Source organism: Mus caroli, unplaced genomic scaffold (assembly GCF_978045245.1).
Source record: "Mus caroli unplaced genomic scaffold, Mus_caroli_1 scaffold_2, whole genome shotgun sequence".
NCBI lineage: Eukaryota > Metazoa > Chordata > Mammalia > Rodentia > Muridae > Mus > Mus caroli.
Genome location: NW_028227257.1, coordinates 17634259 through 17652500, shown reverse-complemented (window position 1 = coordinate 17652500; position 18242 = coordinate 17634259). Strand labels below are relative to the sequence as shown.

The 18242-nt window shown below is 42.1% G+C and overlaps 1 protein-coding gene across 12 annotated transcripts in view; it reads right to left on the bottom strand.

Annotated features, from left to right (window-relative positions):
• The window catches only part of Ptprt (protein tyrosine phosphatase receptor type T), a 1119809-nt gene that overhangs the window by 391339 nt on the left and 710228 nt on the right, over nt 1-18242 (bottom strand). For all 12 annotated transcript variants that reach the window (XM_029473981.2, XM_029473985.2, XM_029473982.2 and 9 more), the window contains exon 8: nt 15911-16207. In XM_029473981.2, the coding sequence (XP_029329841.1) occupies nt 15911-16207 (297 nt within the window). The remainder of the gene's footprint in view (nt 1-15910; nt 16208-18242) is intronic.

Genomic DNA, 18242 nt, shown 5'->3' with positions numbered 1-18242 from the left:
AGAGAGAGAGAGAGAGAGAGAGAGAAATGAATGACTCACTCTTCCCCCAGAGTCTCCTAATTGGTTATCCAATATAAAGTATTCAGGCCTAAAAACATACACATGCACTGTGCAAACAGCACTAAATAGGAAGTAAATAAGGAAATGTGCTGTTCTATGTTTAAAACGTCACTCTCTCAGGTCTGTACTGAAGAATACAAATGGATAGAGATTGTGACAGTTTTTTCTGAGAATGAATCCTTTTTTAACATACAATTTTGACTTTTTTAATGAAGCAACTAATTTGCATGTTGGAAGCAAGTAGTAACATTTATTTTTTAAAACATGGCGGGAAGAAAAACCTTAAAATGAAAACATAGGTGGAAACTCTGAATGTTAGAACATAGTATTTCGAGTGTACATCCTCAGCAGTACAGAGCTTAGGGCAGGGAAATGAAAATATTCAGCCTAACTTGGTAGGTTCACTGTTTATAGGTGGGTTGGTACAATTCAGGGGAGTGGAGATGAATAAAGAAGTGGATGTGGAGATTCCAGGGTCCTCACTGTTGGAATACAAGTGTGGAATGGGCAGAAGTATCTAGAGGAGTTGGGATTCAACCACAATGGGTTCATGTTTTAAAACAGGTAGATTAAATTCTCTAGCTCTTTCTTCCTGGAGCAGCTAGAGTCACACGGATCCATTGAGCAATTGATTCTAGGTAAGGATTGTGAAGACATGCTAAAATCATTGAGCAAAGATTTGGGGTGATCATAGGGTACTTACATCATCTCAAAGCATCACAAAAGAGATGTATCAAGAGGGGGACAGATTTATTTGTTTATATCTGGCACATATATATGTATATATGTGCGATATATATTTATGCTTTATATATAATATATAGCAGTGTTTTCAATGTTATTTAACTACATGTGACATCATCACAGAGGGGCTCCCAGAACCCCAATGACTCTTGGCAAGATGCAATGAGAAATACACAGTACTATCTTTTAATGCTTTAGTGCAAAAATGTCTTCCATTTTGTTTTTTATCATATAGAGCGGAGTTTATTGTTAGAAGAGCTGTGAAATGAACAGTGTTTGGGGCTATTTTTAATTACATTATTTACTTATTTTGTTTACACAAGTACATCAGATAAATACACACGCACATGTGTGGGTTTGAGTGCCTGTGTGTATCTGTGCATGTGCATGTATACACCATGGCATGACAGTAGAGGTCAGAGGAGCACTTTTCCGGGTCTCTCCTCTCCTACTTTGTGGATCTTAGGATTCAAACCTTGGGGTGTGAAGCTGGGTGGCAATGCCTTTACCCACTATATCTTATTAATGACACATGTTGAGTCATTTTAAGGAAATGTTAACTTTTCTAGATGTTATATAATATTGTCCATATATATTAGAATATCTTTACTCTTCAGCTATGCACATTGAAGAGATATTTCTATTAATTCTTCAAGAATTTTATATAAGCATATAATGTATTTTGATATGATCATTCCCGCTCCTCCCCCTAACTCCTCCCAGACCCACTACTCCACCTCTCCACCCTGTCCCAACTTCATGTCATGTGCTTTGCACCTCCTTAGACTTCTTTTTTTTTTTTTGATTTTTAATATTTTTATTACATATTTTCCTCAATTACATTTCCAATGCTATCCCAAAAGTCCCCCATAGTGCCCCCCACTTCCCTACCCACCCATTCCCATTCTTTTGGCCCTGGCATTCCCCTATATTGGGGCATATAAAGTTTGCAAGTCCAATGGGCCTCTCTTTCCATTGATGGCCGACTAGGCCATCTTTCAATACATATGCAGCTAGAGACAAGAGCTCCGGGGTTCTGGTTAGTACATCATGTTGTTCCAACAATAGGATTGCAGATCCCTTTAGCTCCTTGGGTACTTTCTCTAGCTTCTCCATTGGGAGCCCTGTGATACATCCAATAGCTGACTGTGAACATCCACTCCTGTGTTTGCTAGGCCCCGGCATCGTCTCACAAGAGACAGCTATATTTGGGTCCTTTCAGCAAAATCTTGCTAATGTATGCAATGGTGTCAGCGTTTAGAAGCTGATTATGGGATGGATACCTGGATACGGCAGTCTCTAAATGGTCCATCCTTTCATCACAGCTACGAACTTTGTCTCTGTAATTCCTTCCCTGGGTGTTTTGTTCCCAATTCTAAGAAGGTGCACAGTGTCCACACTTTGGTCTTCATTCTTCTTGAGTTTCATACGTTTATCAAATTGTATCTTATATCTTGGGTATCCTAAGTTTTGGGCTAATATCCACTTATCAATGAATACATATTGTGTGAGTTCTTTTGTGATTGTGTTACTTCACTCAAGATGATGCCCTCCAGGTCCATCCATTTGGCTAGGAATTTCATAAATTCATTCTTTTTAATAGCTGTGTAGTACTCCATTGTGTAAATGTACCATAATTTCTGTATCCATTCCTCTGTTGAGGGACATCTGGGTTCTTTCCAGCTTCTGGCTATTATAAATAGGGCTGCTATGAACATAGTGGAGCATGTGTCCTTTTTACCGGTTGAGACATCTTCTGGATATATGCCCAGGAGAGGTATTGCTGGATCCTCCGGTAGTACTATGTCCATTTTTCTGAGGAACTGCCAGACTGATTTCCAGAGTGGTTGTACAAGCTTGCAATCCCACCAACAATGGAGGAGTGTTCCTCTTTCTCCACATCCTCGCCAGCATCTGCTGTCACCTGAATTTTTGATCTTAGCCATTCTGACTGGTGTGAGGTGGAATCTCAGGGTTGTTTTGATTTGCATTTCCCTGATGATTAAGGATGTTGAACATTTTTTCAGGTGTTTCTCTGCCATTCGGTATTCCTCAGGTGAGAATTCTTTGTTCAGTTCTGAGCCCCATTTTTTAATGGGATTATTTGACTTTCTGGAGTCCACCTTCTTGAGTTCTTTATATATATTGGATATTAGTCCCTTATCTGATTTAGGATAGGTGAAGATCCTTTCCCAATCTGTTGGTGGTTTTTTTGTCTTATTGATGGTGTCTTTAGCCTTGCAGAAGCTTTGTAGTTTCATGAGGTCCCACTTGTCAATTCTCGATCTTACAGCACAAGCCATTACTGTTCTATTCAGGAATTTTTCCCCTGTGCCCATATCTTCAAGGCTTTTCCCCACTTTCTCCTCTATAAGTTTCAGTGTCTCTGGTTTTATGTGAAGTTCCTTGATCCACTTAGACTTGACCTTAGTACAAGGAGATAGGAATGGATCGATTCGCATTCTTCTACATGTTAACAACCAGTTGTGCCAGCACCATTTGTTGAAAATGCTGTCTTTCTTCCACTGGATGGTTTTAGCTCCCTTGTCGAAGATCAAGTGACCATAGGTGTGTGGGTTCATTTCTGGGTCTTCAATTATATTCCATTGGTCTATTTGTCTGTCACTATACCAGTACCATGCAGTTTTTATCACAATTGCTCTGTAGTAGAGCTTTAGGTCCGGCATGGTGATTCCACCAGAGGTTCTTTTATCCTTGAGAAGAGTTTTTGCTATCCTAGGTTTTTTGTTATTCCAGATGAATTTGCAGATTGCACTTTCTAATTCGTTGAAGAATTGATTTGGAATTTTGATGGGGATTGCATTGAATCTGTAGATTGCTTTTGGCAAGATAGCCATTTTTACAATGTTGATCCTGCCAATCCATGAGCATGGGAGATCTTTCCATCTTCTGAGATCTTCTATAATTTCTTTCTTCAGAGACTTGAAGTTTTTATTATACAGATCTTTCACTTCCTTAGTTAGAGTCACGCCAAGATATTTTATATTATTTGTGACTATTGAGAAGGGTGTTGTTTCCCTAATTTCTTTCTCAGCCTGTTTATTCTTTGTGTAGAGAAAGGCCATTGATTTGTTTGAGTTAATTTTATATCCAGCTACTTCACCGAAGCTGTTTATCAGGCTTAGGAGTTCTCTGGTGGAATTTTTAGGGTCACTTATATATACTATCATATCATCTGCAAAGAGTGATATTTTGACTTCATCTTTTCCAATTTGTATCCCTTTGATCTCCTTTTGTTGTCGAATTGCTCTGGCTAGGACTTCAAGTACAATGTTGAATAGGTATGGAGAAAGTGGACAGCCTTGTCTAGTCCCTGATTTTAGAGGGATTGCTTCAAGCTTCTGACCATTTACTTTGATGTTGGCTACTGGTTTGCTGTAGATTGCTTTTATCATGTTTAGGTATGGGCCTTGAATTCCTGATCTTTCCAAGACTTTTATCATGAATGGGTGTTGGATCTTGTCAAATGCTTTTTCCGCATCTAACGAGATGACCATGTGGTTTTTGTCTTTGAGTTTGTTTATATACTGGATTACGTTGATGGATTTCCGTATATTGAACCATCCCTGCATCCCTGGGATGAAACCTACTTGGTCAGGATGGATGATTGTTTTGATGTGTTCTTGGATTCGGTTAGCAAGAACTTTATTGAGGATTTTTGCATCAATATTCATAAGGGATATTGGTCTGAAGTTTTCTATCTTTGTTGGGTCTTTTTGTGGTTTAGGTATCAGAGTAATTGTGGCTTCATAGAATGAGTTGGGTAGAGTACCTTCTGTTTCTATTTTGTGGAATAGTTTGTGAAGAACTGGGATTAGATCTTCTTTGAAGGTCTGATAGAACTCTGCACTAAACCCATCTGGTCCTGGGCTTTTTTTTAGTTGGGAGTCTATTAATGACTGCTTCTATTTCTTTGGGGGATATAGGGCTGTTTAGATCATTAACCTGATCTTGATTCAACTTTGGTACCTGGTATCTGTCTAGGAACTTCTCCATTTCATCCAGGTTCTCCAGTTTTGTTGAGTATAGCCTTTGGTAGAAGGATCTGATGGTGTTTTGGATGTCTTCAGGATCTGTTGTTATGTCTCCTTTTTCATTTCTGATTTTGTTAATTAGGATGCTTTCCCTGTGCCCTCTAGTGAGTCTGGCTAAGGGTTTATCTATCTTGTTGATTTTCTCAAAGAACAAGCTCCTTGATTGGTTGATTCTTTGAATAGTTTTTCTTGTTTCCACTTGGTTGATTTCACCCCTGAGTTTGATCATTTCCTGCCGTCTACTCCTCTTGGGTGAATTTGCTTCCTTTTGTTCTAGTGCTTTTAGGTGTGTTGTCAAGCTGCTAATGTGTGCTCTCTCTAGTTTCCTTTTGGAGGCACTCAGAGCTATGAGTTTTCCTCTTAGAAATGCTTTCATTGCATCCCATAAGTTTGGGTATGTTGTGGCTTCATTTTCATTGAACTCTAAAAAGTCCTTAATTTCTTTCTTTATTCCTTCCTTGACCAAGGTATCATTGAGAAGAGTGTTGTTCAGTTTCCACGTGAAGGTTGGCTTTCAATTATTTATTTTGTTATTGAAGATCAGCCTTAGTCCATGGTGATCTGATAGGATGCATGGGACAATTTCAATATTTTTGTATCTGTTGAGGCCTGCTTTGTGACCAATTATGTGGTCAATTTTGGAGAAGGTACCATGAGGTGCTGAGAAGAAGGTATATCCTTTTGTTTTAGGATAGAATGTTCTGTAGATATCTGCCAGATCCATTTGATTCATAATTTCTCTTAGTTTCACTGTGTCCCTGTTTAGTTTCTGTTTCCATGATCTGTCCATTGGTGAAAGTGGTGTGTTGAAGTCTCCCACTATTATTGTATGAGGTGCAATGTGTGCTTTGAGATTTACTAAAGTTTCTTTAATGAATGTGGCTGCCTTTGTATTTGGAGCATAGATATTCAGGATTGATAGTTCCTCTTGGAGGATTTTACCTTTGATGAGTATTAAGTACCCCTCCCTGTCTTTTTTGATGACTTTGGGTTGGAAGTCAATCTTATCAGATATTAGAATGGCTACTCCAGCTTGTTTCTTCATGCCATTTGCTTGGAAAATTGTTTTCCAGCCTTTCATTCTGAGGTAGTGTCTATCCTTTTCTCTGAGATGAGTTTCCTGTAAGCAGCAAAATGTTGGGTCTTGTTTGTGTAGCCAGTTTGTTAGTCTATGTCTTTTTATCGGGGAGTTGAGTCCATTGATATTAAGAGATATTAAGGAAAAGTAATTGTTGTTTCCTGTTATTTTTGTTGTTAAAGTTGGCATTTTGTTCTTGTGGCTGTCTTCTTTTAGGTTTGTTGAGGGATTACCTTCTTGTTGTTTCTAGGGCGTGGTTCCTGTTATTGTATTGGTTTTTTTCTGTTATTATCCTTTGAAGGGCTGGATTCGTGGAGAGATAATGTGTGAATTTGGTTTTGTCGTGGAATACTTTGGTTTCTCCATCTATGTTAATTGAGAGTTTGGCTGGGTATAGTAGCCTGGGCTGGAATTTGTGTTCTTTTAGTGTCTTTATAACATCCGTCCAAGATCTTCTGGCTTTCATAGTCTCTGGTGAAAAATCTGGTGTAATTCTGATAGGCTTGCCTTTATATGTTACTTGGCCTTTTTCTCTTACTGCTTTTAGTATTCTATCTTTATTTAGAGCATTTGTTGTTCTGATTATAATGTGTCGGGAGGTATTTCTTTTCTGGTCCAGTCTATTTGGAGTTCTGTAGGCTTCTTGTATGTTCATGGGCATCTCTTTCTTTAGATTTGGGAAGTTTTCTTCTATAATTTTGTTGAAGATGTTTGCTGGTCCTTTGAGTTGAAAATCTTCATTCTCATCCACTCCTATTATCCGTAGGTTTGGTCTTCTCATTGTGTCCTGTATTTCTTGGATGTTTTGAGTTAGGATCTTTTTGCATTTTACATTTTCCTTGATTGTTGTGCCAATGTTCTCTATGGAATCTTCTGCACCTGAGATTCTCTCTTCCATCTCTTGTATTCTGTTGCTGATGCTCGTATCTATGGTTCCAGATTTCTTTCCTAGGGTTTCTATCTCCAGTGTTGCCTCCTTTTGGGTTTTCTTTATTGTGTCTACTTCCCTTTTTAGGTCTAGTATGGTTTTGTTCATTTCCATCATCTGTTTGGATGTGTTTTCCTGTTTTTCTCTAAGGACTTCTACCTGTTTGATTATGTTATCCTGTTTTTCTTTAAGGATTTGTAACTCTTTAGCAGTGTTCTCCTGCAATTCTTTAAGGGATTTTTGTGCTTCCTCTTTATTGTCTTCTGCCTGTTTAGCAGTGTTCTCCTGCATTTCTTTAAGTGTGTTATTAAAGTCCTTCTTGAAGTCCTATATCATCATCAGGAGATATGCTTTTAAATCCGTGTCTAGCTTTTCCGGTGTGTTGGGGTGCCCTGGACTGGGCGAAGTGGGGGTGCTGGGTTCTGATGATGGTGAGTGGTCTTGGTTTCTGTTAGTAAGATTATTACGTTTACCTTTCGCCATCTGGTAATGTCTGGGGTTAGTTGTTATCGTTGTCACTGTTTAAAGATTGGAGCAGAAGCTGTGTTCCACTCCCCAGCAGTCCCAAAATCCTGCGGCGGGGGTCGTGGGTAGCTGGCGGGTGTCAGGCAACCCTGCGCTCCCGCTACCCCAGCGCTGATCCGGCCGGATGAGGCCTGTGGCCCTACTCAGGCCGGTTTCTGCTTCCCTAACTAATGCAGTCTCAGGTCCCGTGCAATTGGATTGGAGCAGAAGCTGTGCTCCACTCACCAGAAGTCTTAAGATCCTGTGGCGGGTGTTGTGGGTAGCTGGCGAGTGTCAGCCGACCCTGCGCCCCAGCTGCCCCGGTGCTTTTCTGACCGGAAGAGGGTTGTGTCCCTATGTAGGCCGGATTTCTCTCTCCCCAACCAGAGCAGTCTCAGGTCCCGCGTGATTGGACTGGAGCAGAAGCTGTGCTCCACTCACCAGAAGTCTTAAGATCCTGTGGCGGGTGTTGTGGGTAGCTGGCGAGTGTCAGCTGACCCTGCGCCCCAGCTGTCCCGGTGCTTTTCTGACCGGAAGAGGGTTGTGGCCCTATGTATGCCGGATTTCTCTCTCCCCAACCAGAGCAGTCTCAGGTCCCGCGTGATTGGACTGGAGCAGAAGCTGTGTTCCACTCCCCAGCAGTCCCAAAATCCTGCGGCGGGGGTCGTGGGTAGCTGGTGGGTGTCAGGCAACCCTGCGCTCCCGCTACCCCGGCGCTGATCCGGCCGGATGAGGCCTGTGGCCCTACTCAGGCCGGTTTCTGCTTCCCTAACTAATGCAGTCTCAGGTCCCGCGCAATTGGATTGGAGCAGAAGCTGTGCTCCACTCACTAGAAGTCTTAAGATCCTGTGGCGGGTGTTGTGGGTAGCTGGCGAGTGTCAGCCGACCCTGCGCCCCAGCTGCCCCAGCGCTTTTCTGACCGGAAGAGGGTTGTTCTCCTTAGACTTCTTATGTTACATTTCCACAAGCTTAGCTGTAGTTTGGCTAAAAATGATGCTGTAAAGATCTGAGGTATTTGTAAAAGACAGAAAATTGCACAAGCCTCTTCCGATCTGGCCAGCACGGGGGTAGCTAGGGCACAGGGTCGGCTGACACCCGCCAGCTACCCACGACACCCGCCACAGGATCTTGAGACTTCTGATGAGTGGAACACAGCTTCTGCTCCAGTCCAATCGTGCGGGACCTGAGACTGCTTTGGTTGGGGTGGCAGAAAACTGGCCTGAGTAGGGCCACAAGCCTCTTCCGGCCTGACCAGCACCGGGGTAGCTAGGGCGCAGGGTCGGCTGACACTCGCCAGCTACCCACAACACCCGCCACAGGATCTTAAGACATCTGGTGAGTGGAACACAGCTTCTGCACCAATCCAATTGCGAGCGGGACCTGAGACTGCATTAGTTAGGGAAGCAGAAAACTGGCCTGAGTAGGGCCACAAGCCTCTTCCGGTCTAACCAGCACCGGGGTAGCCAGGGTGCAGGGTCAGCTGACACCCGCCAGCTACCCACGACAACCGCCACAGGATCTTAAGACTTCTGGTGAGTGGAACACAGCGTCTGCTCCAATCTTTTAACAGTGACAACGATAACACCTAACCCCAGAGATTACCAGATGGCGAAAGGTAAACGTAATAATCTTACTAACAGAAACCAAGACCACTCACCATCATCAGAACCCAGCACTCCCACTTCACCCAGTCCAGGGCACCCCAACACACCGGAGAAGCTAGACCCGGATCTAAAAGCATATCTCATAATGATGGTAGAGGACATCAAGAAGGACTTTAATAACACACTTAAAGAAATACAGGAGAACACTGCTAAACAGGTAGAAGACATTAAATAGGAAGCACAAAAATCCCTTAAAGAATTGCAGGAAAACCAGACCAAACAGGTGATGGAATTGAATAAAACTATCCAAGACCTAAAAAGGGAAGTAGAGACAATGAAGAAAACCCAAATTGAGGCAACTCTGGAGATAGAAACCCTAGGAAAGAAATCTGGAACCATAGATGCGAGCATCAGCAACAGAATAAAAGAGATGGAAGAGAGAATCTCAGGTGCAGAAGACTCCATAGAGAACATCGGCACGACAATCAAAGAAAATACAAAATCCAAAAAGATCCTAACTCAAAACATCCAGGAAATCCAGGACAAAATGAGAAGACCAAACCTACGGATAATAGGAGTAGATGAGAATGAAGATTTTCAACTCAAAGGACCAGCAAATATCATCAACAAAATTATAGAAGAAAACTTCCCAAACCTAAAGAAAGAGATGCCCATGAACATACAAGAAGCTTACAGAACTCCAAATAGACTGGACCAGAAAAGAAATTCCTTTCGACACATAATAATCAGAACAACAAATGCACTAAATAAAGATAGAAAACTAAAAGCAGTAAGGGGAAAAGGTCAAGTAACATATAAAGGCAAGCCTATCAGAATTACACTGGATTTTTCACCAGAGACTATGAAAGCCAGAAGGGCCTGGACAGATGTTATACAGAAACTAAGAGAACACAATTTCCAGCCCAGGCTACTATACCCAGCCAAACTCTCAATTACCATAGATGGAGAAACCGAAGTATTCCACGACAAAACCAAATTCACGCATTATCTTTCCACGAATCCAGCCCTTCAAAGGATAATATCAGAAAAAAACCAATACAAGGAGGGAAACCACGTCCTAGAAAAAGCAAGAAGGTAATCCCTCAACAAACCTAAAAGAAGACAGCCACAAGAACAGAACACCAACTCTAACAACAAAAATAAAAGGAAGCAACAATTACTTCTCCCTAATATCTCTTAATATCAATGGACTCAACTCCCCAATAAAAAGACATAGACTAACAGACTGGCTACAGAAACAGGACCCAACATTTTGCTGCTTACAGGAAACTCAACTCAGAGAAAAAGATAAACACTACCTCAGAATGAAAGGCTGGAAAACAATTTTCCAAGCAAATGGTAGGAAGAAACAAGCTGGAGTAGCCATTATAATATCTGATAAGATTGACTTCCAACCCAAAGTCATCAAAAAAGACAAGGAAGGGCACTTCATGCTCATCAAAGTTAAAATCCTCCAAGAGGAACTATCAATTCTGAATATCTATGCTCCAAATACAAGGGCAGCCACATTCATTAAAGATACTTTAGTAAAGCTCAAAGCACACATTGCACCTCACACAATAATAGTGGGAGACTTCAACACACCACTTTCACCAATGGACAGATCATGGAAGCAGAAACTAAACAGGGACACAGTGAAACTAACAGAGGTTATGAAACAAATGGATCTGACAGATATCTACAGAACATTTTATCCTAAAACAAAAGGATATACCTTCTTCTCAGCACCTCACGGTACCTTCTCCAAAATTGACCACAAAATTGGTCACAAAACAAGCCTCAACATATACAAAAATATTGAAATTGTCCCACGCATCCTATCAGATCACCATGGACTAAGACTGATCTTCAATAACAAAATAAATAATAGAAAGTCAACACACACGTAGAAACTAAACAACACTCTTCTCAATGATACCTTGGTCAAGGAAGGAATAAAGAAAGAAATTAAGGACTTTTTAGAGTTCAATGAAAATGAAGCCACAACATACCCAAACTTATGTGACCCAATGAAAGCATTTCTAAGAGGAAAACTCATAGCTCTGAGTGCCTCCAAAAGGAAACTAGAGAGAGCACACATTAGCAGCTTGACATAAAAACTGCATGGTACTGGTATAGTGACAGACAAATAGACCAATGGAATAGAATTGAAGACCCAGAAATGAACCCACACACCTACAGTCACTTGATCTTTGACAAGGGAGCAAAAACCATCCAGTGGAAAAAAGACAGCATTTTCAACAAATGGTGCTGGCACAACTGGTTGTTAACATGTAGAAGAATGCGAATTGATCCATTCCTATCTCCTTGTACCAAGGTCAAATCTAAGTGGATCAAGGAACTTCACATAAAACCAGAGACACTGAAACTTATAGAGGAGAAAGTAGAGAAAAGCCTTGAAGATATGGGTACAGGGGAAAAATTCCTGAATAGAACAGCAAAGGCTTGTGCTATAAGATCTAGAATCGATAAATGGGACCTCATAAAGTTGCAAAGCTTCTGCGAGGCAAAAGACACTGTCAATAAGACAAAAAGACCACCAACAGATTGGGAAAGGATCTTTACCTATCCTAAATCAGATAGGGGACTAGTATCCAATATATATAAAGAACTCAAGAAGGTGGACTCCAGAAAATCAAATAACCCGGTTAAAAAATGGGGCTCAGAACTGAACAAAGAATTCTCACCTGAGGAATACCGAATAGCAGAGAAGCACCTGAAAAAATGTTCAACATCCTTAATCATCAGGGAAATGCAATTCAAAACAACCCTGAGATTTCACCTCACACCAGTCAGAATGGCTAAGATCAAAAATTCAGGTGACAGCAGATGCTGGCAAGGATGTGGAGAAAGAGGAACACTCCTTCATTGTTGGTGGGATTGCAAGCTGGTACAACCACTCTGGAAATCAGTTTGGCGGTTCCTCAGAATATTGGACATAATACTACTGGAGGATCCAGCAATACCTCTCCTGGGAATATATACAGAAGATGTTCCAACCGGTAAGAAGGACACATGCTCCACTATGTTCATAGCAGCCTTATTTTTAATAGCCAGAAGCTGGAAAGAACCCAGATGTCCCTCAACAGAGGAATGGATACAGAAAATGTGGTACATTTACACAATGGAGTACTACTCAGCTATTAAAAGAAATGAATTTATGAAATTCCTAGGCAAATGAATGGATCTGGAGGGCATCATCCTGAGTGAGGTAACATATTCACAAAGGAACTCACACAATATGTACTCACTGATAAGTGGATATTAGCCCAAAAACTTAGGATACCCAAGATATAAGATACAACTTGTTAAACGCATGAAACTCAAGAAAAACGAAGACCAAAGTGTGGACACTGTGCCCCTTCTTGGAACTGGGAACAAAACACCCATGGAAAGAGTTACAGAGATAAAGTTTGGAGCTGTGAAGAAAGGAGGGACCATATAAAGACTGCCATATCCAGGGATCCATCCCATAATCAGCTTCCAAACGCTGACACCATTGCATACACTAGCAAGATTTTGCTGAAAGGACCCAGATATAGCTGTCTCTTGTGAGACAATGCCGGGGCCTAGCAAACACTGAAGTGGATGCTCACAGTCAGCTACTGGATGGATCACAGGGCCCCCAATGGTGGAGCTAGAGAAAGTACCCAAGGAGCTAAAGGGAACTGCAACCCCATAGGTGGAACATTATTATGAACTAACCAGTACCCAAGAGCTCTTGACTCTAGCTGCCTTTGTATCAAAAGATGGCCTAGTCGGCCATCACTGGAAAGAGAGGCCCATTGGACTTGCCAACTTTATATGCCCCAGTACAGGGGAATGCCAGGGCCAAGGGGTGGGGGTGGGTGGGTGGGGGACTGGGGGGGAGTGTATTGGGGACTTTTTGGATAGCATTGGAAATGTAATTGAGGAAAATACCTAATTAAAAAAAAGACAGAAAATTAAAAGTTGATTTAATTTTTTTAAACCAACAGCCATTTTCCTGACAGAACAAAGTGTCTCAGAATTTTTCTTTCTAGTAAACAATGATTCTGCATAACCTCATAAGTATTGGGGTGCTAAAATGTCTGATCCTGAAAATTCCCCCAACATCCAAGTTTTGAGGGCAGGTTGAAGTGACATGAAGTCAGTTATCCCAACCTTGGAAGCTGCTCTCTGGCTCTCAGAAGGGAGTTTCAGGTATGCACCAGAGTCCCAACTCCAACCTCAATGTCCTCTCAAGGTGAATGAGTTTCTAAGAGAAGGAGCCAATGGCTTTTCCCTCTAGGTAGAAGGGAACCTGCCCCTGACCTTCAGGGATTGTCTATAGAACTCTTGATGCATGCCTTAGTCTAAACTACTCAAGAGTCTGATGCTTTTGTTTCAACCAGGACTTTAAGACCAACTTTAGCAACATCTTAAGGCAATGTACCAAAACTCAGAAACAAATGCAAACTGCCAAAGACTATCCACACACCCACTGAAACCTTCCAGCAGTTTCTGAGCTGTGGCCTCAGAAGAGCTACAGACCCAGGAAGGGTGTCTTGCATGCTGGTGTCTTTAATATGATAATGTCCACACATCTCCTGGAGCAGGAATTGATGTTTTATTAATGATGTTTACTCTAAATTTAATTTCAAAGCACTGCTGTTCCCACATTGTTTTGATAAAGGCTTTGTGGTTTATTTATTTTCCTCTTGGTGGTAAAAATGAGAAAGAGAGAGGAGAAGACATAGCTTAAAGCTGGAAGTTGGGACTTGCTGTGGATGGAGGCCATTCTCACAGTGCAGCTCAAAGGGGCTGATCGAACACTTGGGAAGGCTCCCTCTGAGTTGCTCCTTGACTAGATCAGGACGGTTGGTCAACAAAGGCTCCTCCCTGTCAGCACTAGGGTTAGCCTGGTGACGGTAACCACTAACCACTCCCCAAAACCATCCTGCTTCTCCAGTCAGGACCCAGGTAAAATGCTAATTCTTTAGGATCCTCAATATACTTTCGGAACCCGTGCAACAGCAATGGAGAGCCTAGAGACGAATCCCACAGCATCTTGGTGGCATGGTTGTTTGTTCCAGAGGCTTTCCTGTCATGGCTTCTTTTTTTCTCTTATTTCTTGAAAATGTAGTAGCTATGATTATTGAAAATTTATTTCTGGGTCTAGGCCACTTTTAAAAAAATCTAGCATCCCCTTTAATCAAATCTATTAGGAGAAAAAATCAATTTCAAGAGATTAAAGAAGAGGTCCCAGGCGTACTGGCCCAGAGAGTCAACCTTCTCAATAGCACTTTTCTATCTGCTGGAGGTATGGGCTTTTTGTTTCTGAAGCAATGAAACCAGACATAAGTGAAGATACACTTCCTCCCATGGCTTGAAACATCTGAAACATAACTCACCCTAGAGAACTCTCCATGCAACTGCCCAGAACTTGTAACATGGCTTTCTCCACTTTGTTGGCCCTCTTTGTCATCCCATACCCAAACTCTCCTTAATTACTTGTACACAAATCTATATTGAGTCAGATTCTAGAGCCATAAACAGCCAGGCCAAGGAGAAGGCTAAAATACACAGAGACAAGGGTTTCTTAGCTATGTCTTAGACACCACAAATTCTATCCTATCCAAGATAGCTACTGTGTAGAGCTGCATGAAGATTGTACTAGAACCCTGGAAAGAAGCAGCCAAGAAGTTTGAGGCAAAGAAAACTTACAGAGAAAGCAAAATTTAAGAGAAGTCTTGGAATAGCAGCAGAAGAGTCTGTCCTGCACAAATGAAGGGAGACCTCAGACTAAAGAAGGAATAGTATTGGCAAGAGGTAGTTATGTGTGCTATCACAAAAGTCTCTGCATCCCAGCATCTTCAAGTTAGGAGACAAGTCCAAAGATGCAGTGCAAGAAGCAGACACTGTAGATTCTTGTAGGATTGGAGGTGGGGTGGAGTGGGGATAGTATGGGGGAATGTGGGATGATGCAGGGGGAGGTGGGGTGGGATGGCAGAAGTAGAAGTGTTAGGGGGAGATGGGGTGGTTTGGGAGAAATCCCTAGGTTGATTTTCTACTCTTTCTCTTGAGCTCCCAGGTGTAACTCATTGAAAAGAGGAACACAGGAAAATAAGTTAGCATAGATGAGACATTCATTCATTTTACAATACATGGTATTTGAGATGCCTGTGGGACATCCAGGTGGATAATCAGCTTTGAGCTCATTCAATGTGTACACTAAGCCTTAAGCTATTCTGTGTTTTCTTCTTTTAATTTGTGCAGAATCAAGTTGTCTGATTTTCAATTTTGACATGTTTAAACAATGAGACCCTTTTTGAGAGGCATCTGAAGAGTTAAGACTTGGGTACAATGAGTGATAGAACACAAGGAGAGAATGGGGGAGACATGGGGTCACCATGAGCACATATTTATGACTGAGCTGTCACTATTCATGAAAATATAACCTTACTCTGGAGCTGCAGTATGCACAGTCTGCAGGGTCCCGTTGTGGAGACCTTGATAATAGTGGAGAGACCAAAGACTAAGGACAGGAGATAAGGAGTTGAATTGATCAGTAAAGTGCTTCCACTGTAAGACTGGGGACCTGCATTCAGATCCCTGGCATCAAATAGAAACCAGGTATGGCAGAGCATTCCTGCATCCCCAGTGCAGTGAATGCCATGGTAAGGTCTTTGAAGATGGATAACTTGAGTCCCAAATCCTAAAGAGAAACCATGTCCCCAAAAGTCAGTTGGAAAAAAATGGAGAAGAGACTTAGAACACTGATGTCTGTTCTCCATGTGAATGCACACACATGGGCATATACATGTGATGTATGTACACACACACATACACACACACACACAAGCAGATGGGCAAAAACCAAAATCCTCACTTACTAGCATGACCCACAGGCATACTTAACCTTCTCCATTCCCATAAACTGGCCTCCCTCACTCACCATCCTCTTCAGTCTGTACCACCAACTCCTCACTCTCCATCCGGCCCTCAGGGTTGGACAGTAGCAGCCGCAGTCTGATGGTCATGAAGGGCCGTAGACCCCGCAGGGTATAGTGGGAAGAGGTCTGGATCACCTCTTCAGCCTCATACTGCTGCTGGTTGAACACGTACTGGTACTGTACTGTGAGGTTGTAGCTGTGGCAGCGGGTCACTGCATAGCCAAAGGGTTCCCACTGCAGGGTCAGCTGCCGAGCCCGAATGTCCACAATCTCCACATTCTGCGGGCCATGCACAGGATCTGTAAAATACACACAAGATACAAGAGTTTTGAGGAGACTACAGGAAGCAGATGGATACTGTTGCTCTTCCACACACAATTCAACCTCCCTGTGCTTTCCCAGGGCTCTCACCACCTGCAGCATAGTTAATAGGAAGGTTTTCTTTAAATTGGTTTTTTCCTATTTAAGCACACAGGTCTAAGACAAAACAAAATACATAGGGTGAAAATTTGTCCTATTTCCTTCATAATCAAATATGTCAGTCATAAAAATATAAAATTCTTAGCTGAATGGTGGTGGTGCACCTTTAATCCCAGCACTTGGGAAGCAGAGGCAGGTGGATCTCTGTGAGTTCAAAGCCAGCCTGGCCTACAGAAATAGTTCCAGAACAGTCAGAGCCACATAAAGAAGCCTGTCTTCAAAATAGATAGATAGATAGATACATACATACATACATACGTAGACAGACAGACAGAAGTAGACAGACAGATAGACAGATAAAATTTCTGGTTTCTTAGGGCTTCACGAGAGTTCCACTGAGGACTATCTTGGGGGCTACCAGCTGCACACGCTTCTAAGATGGGCTGCTGGAATTGTGTCCTGCCTTCTATGCTTAACTCAGCTGCATCCTTTCTTCATGCAATTGAGTTGAGTTTCCCCCTCCTTTGTCCAGCAGCACAACCTGGAACTGTGGTTACATCCTAAACAGACATCAAGCCTCCAGTCCATCTGTATGATCACAACGCCCCATGAACTCAGCCTTTGGATTCAGCTCCGCACTTTCACTTATGATAGGACATCATATCATTTGCTAGCATCCTGCAGTAGTTCACTCTTTGTCCCATCCCCTCCACGTCCTCCATAAACACCATCTTCCACTCCTCAGTACCACAATACTGTCCCCAACCTCCCTTACTTTCCAATCTTTGTCCCAGTCCCCCATATGTAGCAACAGCCATGTCTTCCTTCATAATCTGTGCATCAATGTTTATACCTTGCGTGAGGTAAAGAGATGACTTTTGTACACAACTGATTAAAACAAGGTAGTGATGCTAGAGACCTGACTGACATTTAACCCCATGCTACTTACAGGATGTCATCAAGCTATGCCATGCCTTTGAGTCTACTTTTTACTTCATTTGTAAATTAAGTGATAACAGCAGCTAACCCAACTGCAGGAGAGGGTAAAGCCGGATGAATTATCCTGAGCCATTAGAGTTGCACCTGGAACTTAATAAGCACATTATATGTAATAGCTAAGGGTTTATTTGTTTTATAGCAATAGGAAGAGTAATAAGTATAATCATCCTTCAGATGCTATACAAAACCCAAATGTCTTATAAGTGGCAGTTCTAGATAGAATCACCATACACTATGACAGAGTAGAATACTGCCACCTTTCCAGGCTTTGAATTCCCAGAGCTGTTAGAATACAGTTGCCCCTGGACCAAGGAATGCACCAACAAGGATGGCTATGGGTGAGGGCTTTTGATGACAGCTGAGTTTCCTAATTGACCTTGATATGGGAAGTGTAGCTTATAACAGAGCTTTGCCAAGGAACACACACACACACACACACACACACACACACACACACACACACACACGTCATAAGCATATCAGAGAGGAGGATGATCCATCCCCAAACCATGCACATCAGTAGCTCTGGCCTCTTTTCAACTGAGGAACTGACACTCATTCTTAAAGCTCCATTATTCATGGTGCAGGGTCCTTTGTGCAAAAGAAAGTCAAGTCTCAAAAGCAAGAGTGACTTTGTAAAAGTGACATTGGAAGAGGTGCCTGCTATGCTGAACCTATGTACAATGAAAGATAAACATGTGTGCAACTCAGAGTTAAGACTGTGACCAGGCATGGCTACTGTTACTTAGCTAGATGTCTCTGGGTGGCCCAGGCTGCAGTAAATATAGGAGTACAGGCATAGTGATGGAGAGAACTTCCTATCTATCCACCAAATGTTAGCATCCCCTGTAGCCTTTGCCAGCAGGGATTTTTCTATCTGTAGAGAACTCTGTTGGTATATATCCCCAAGTAGAA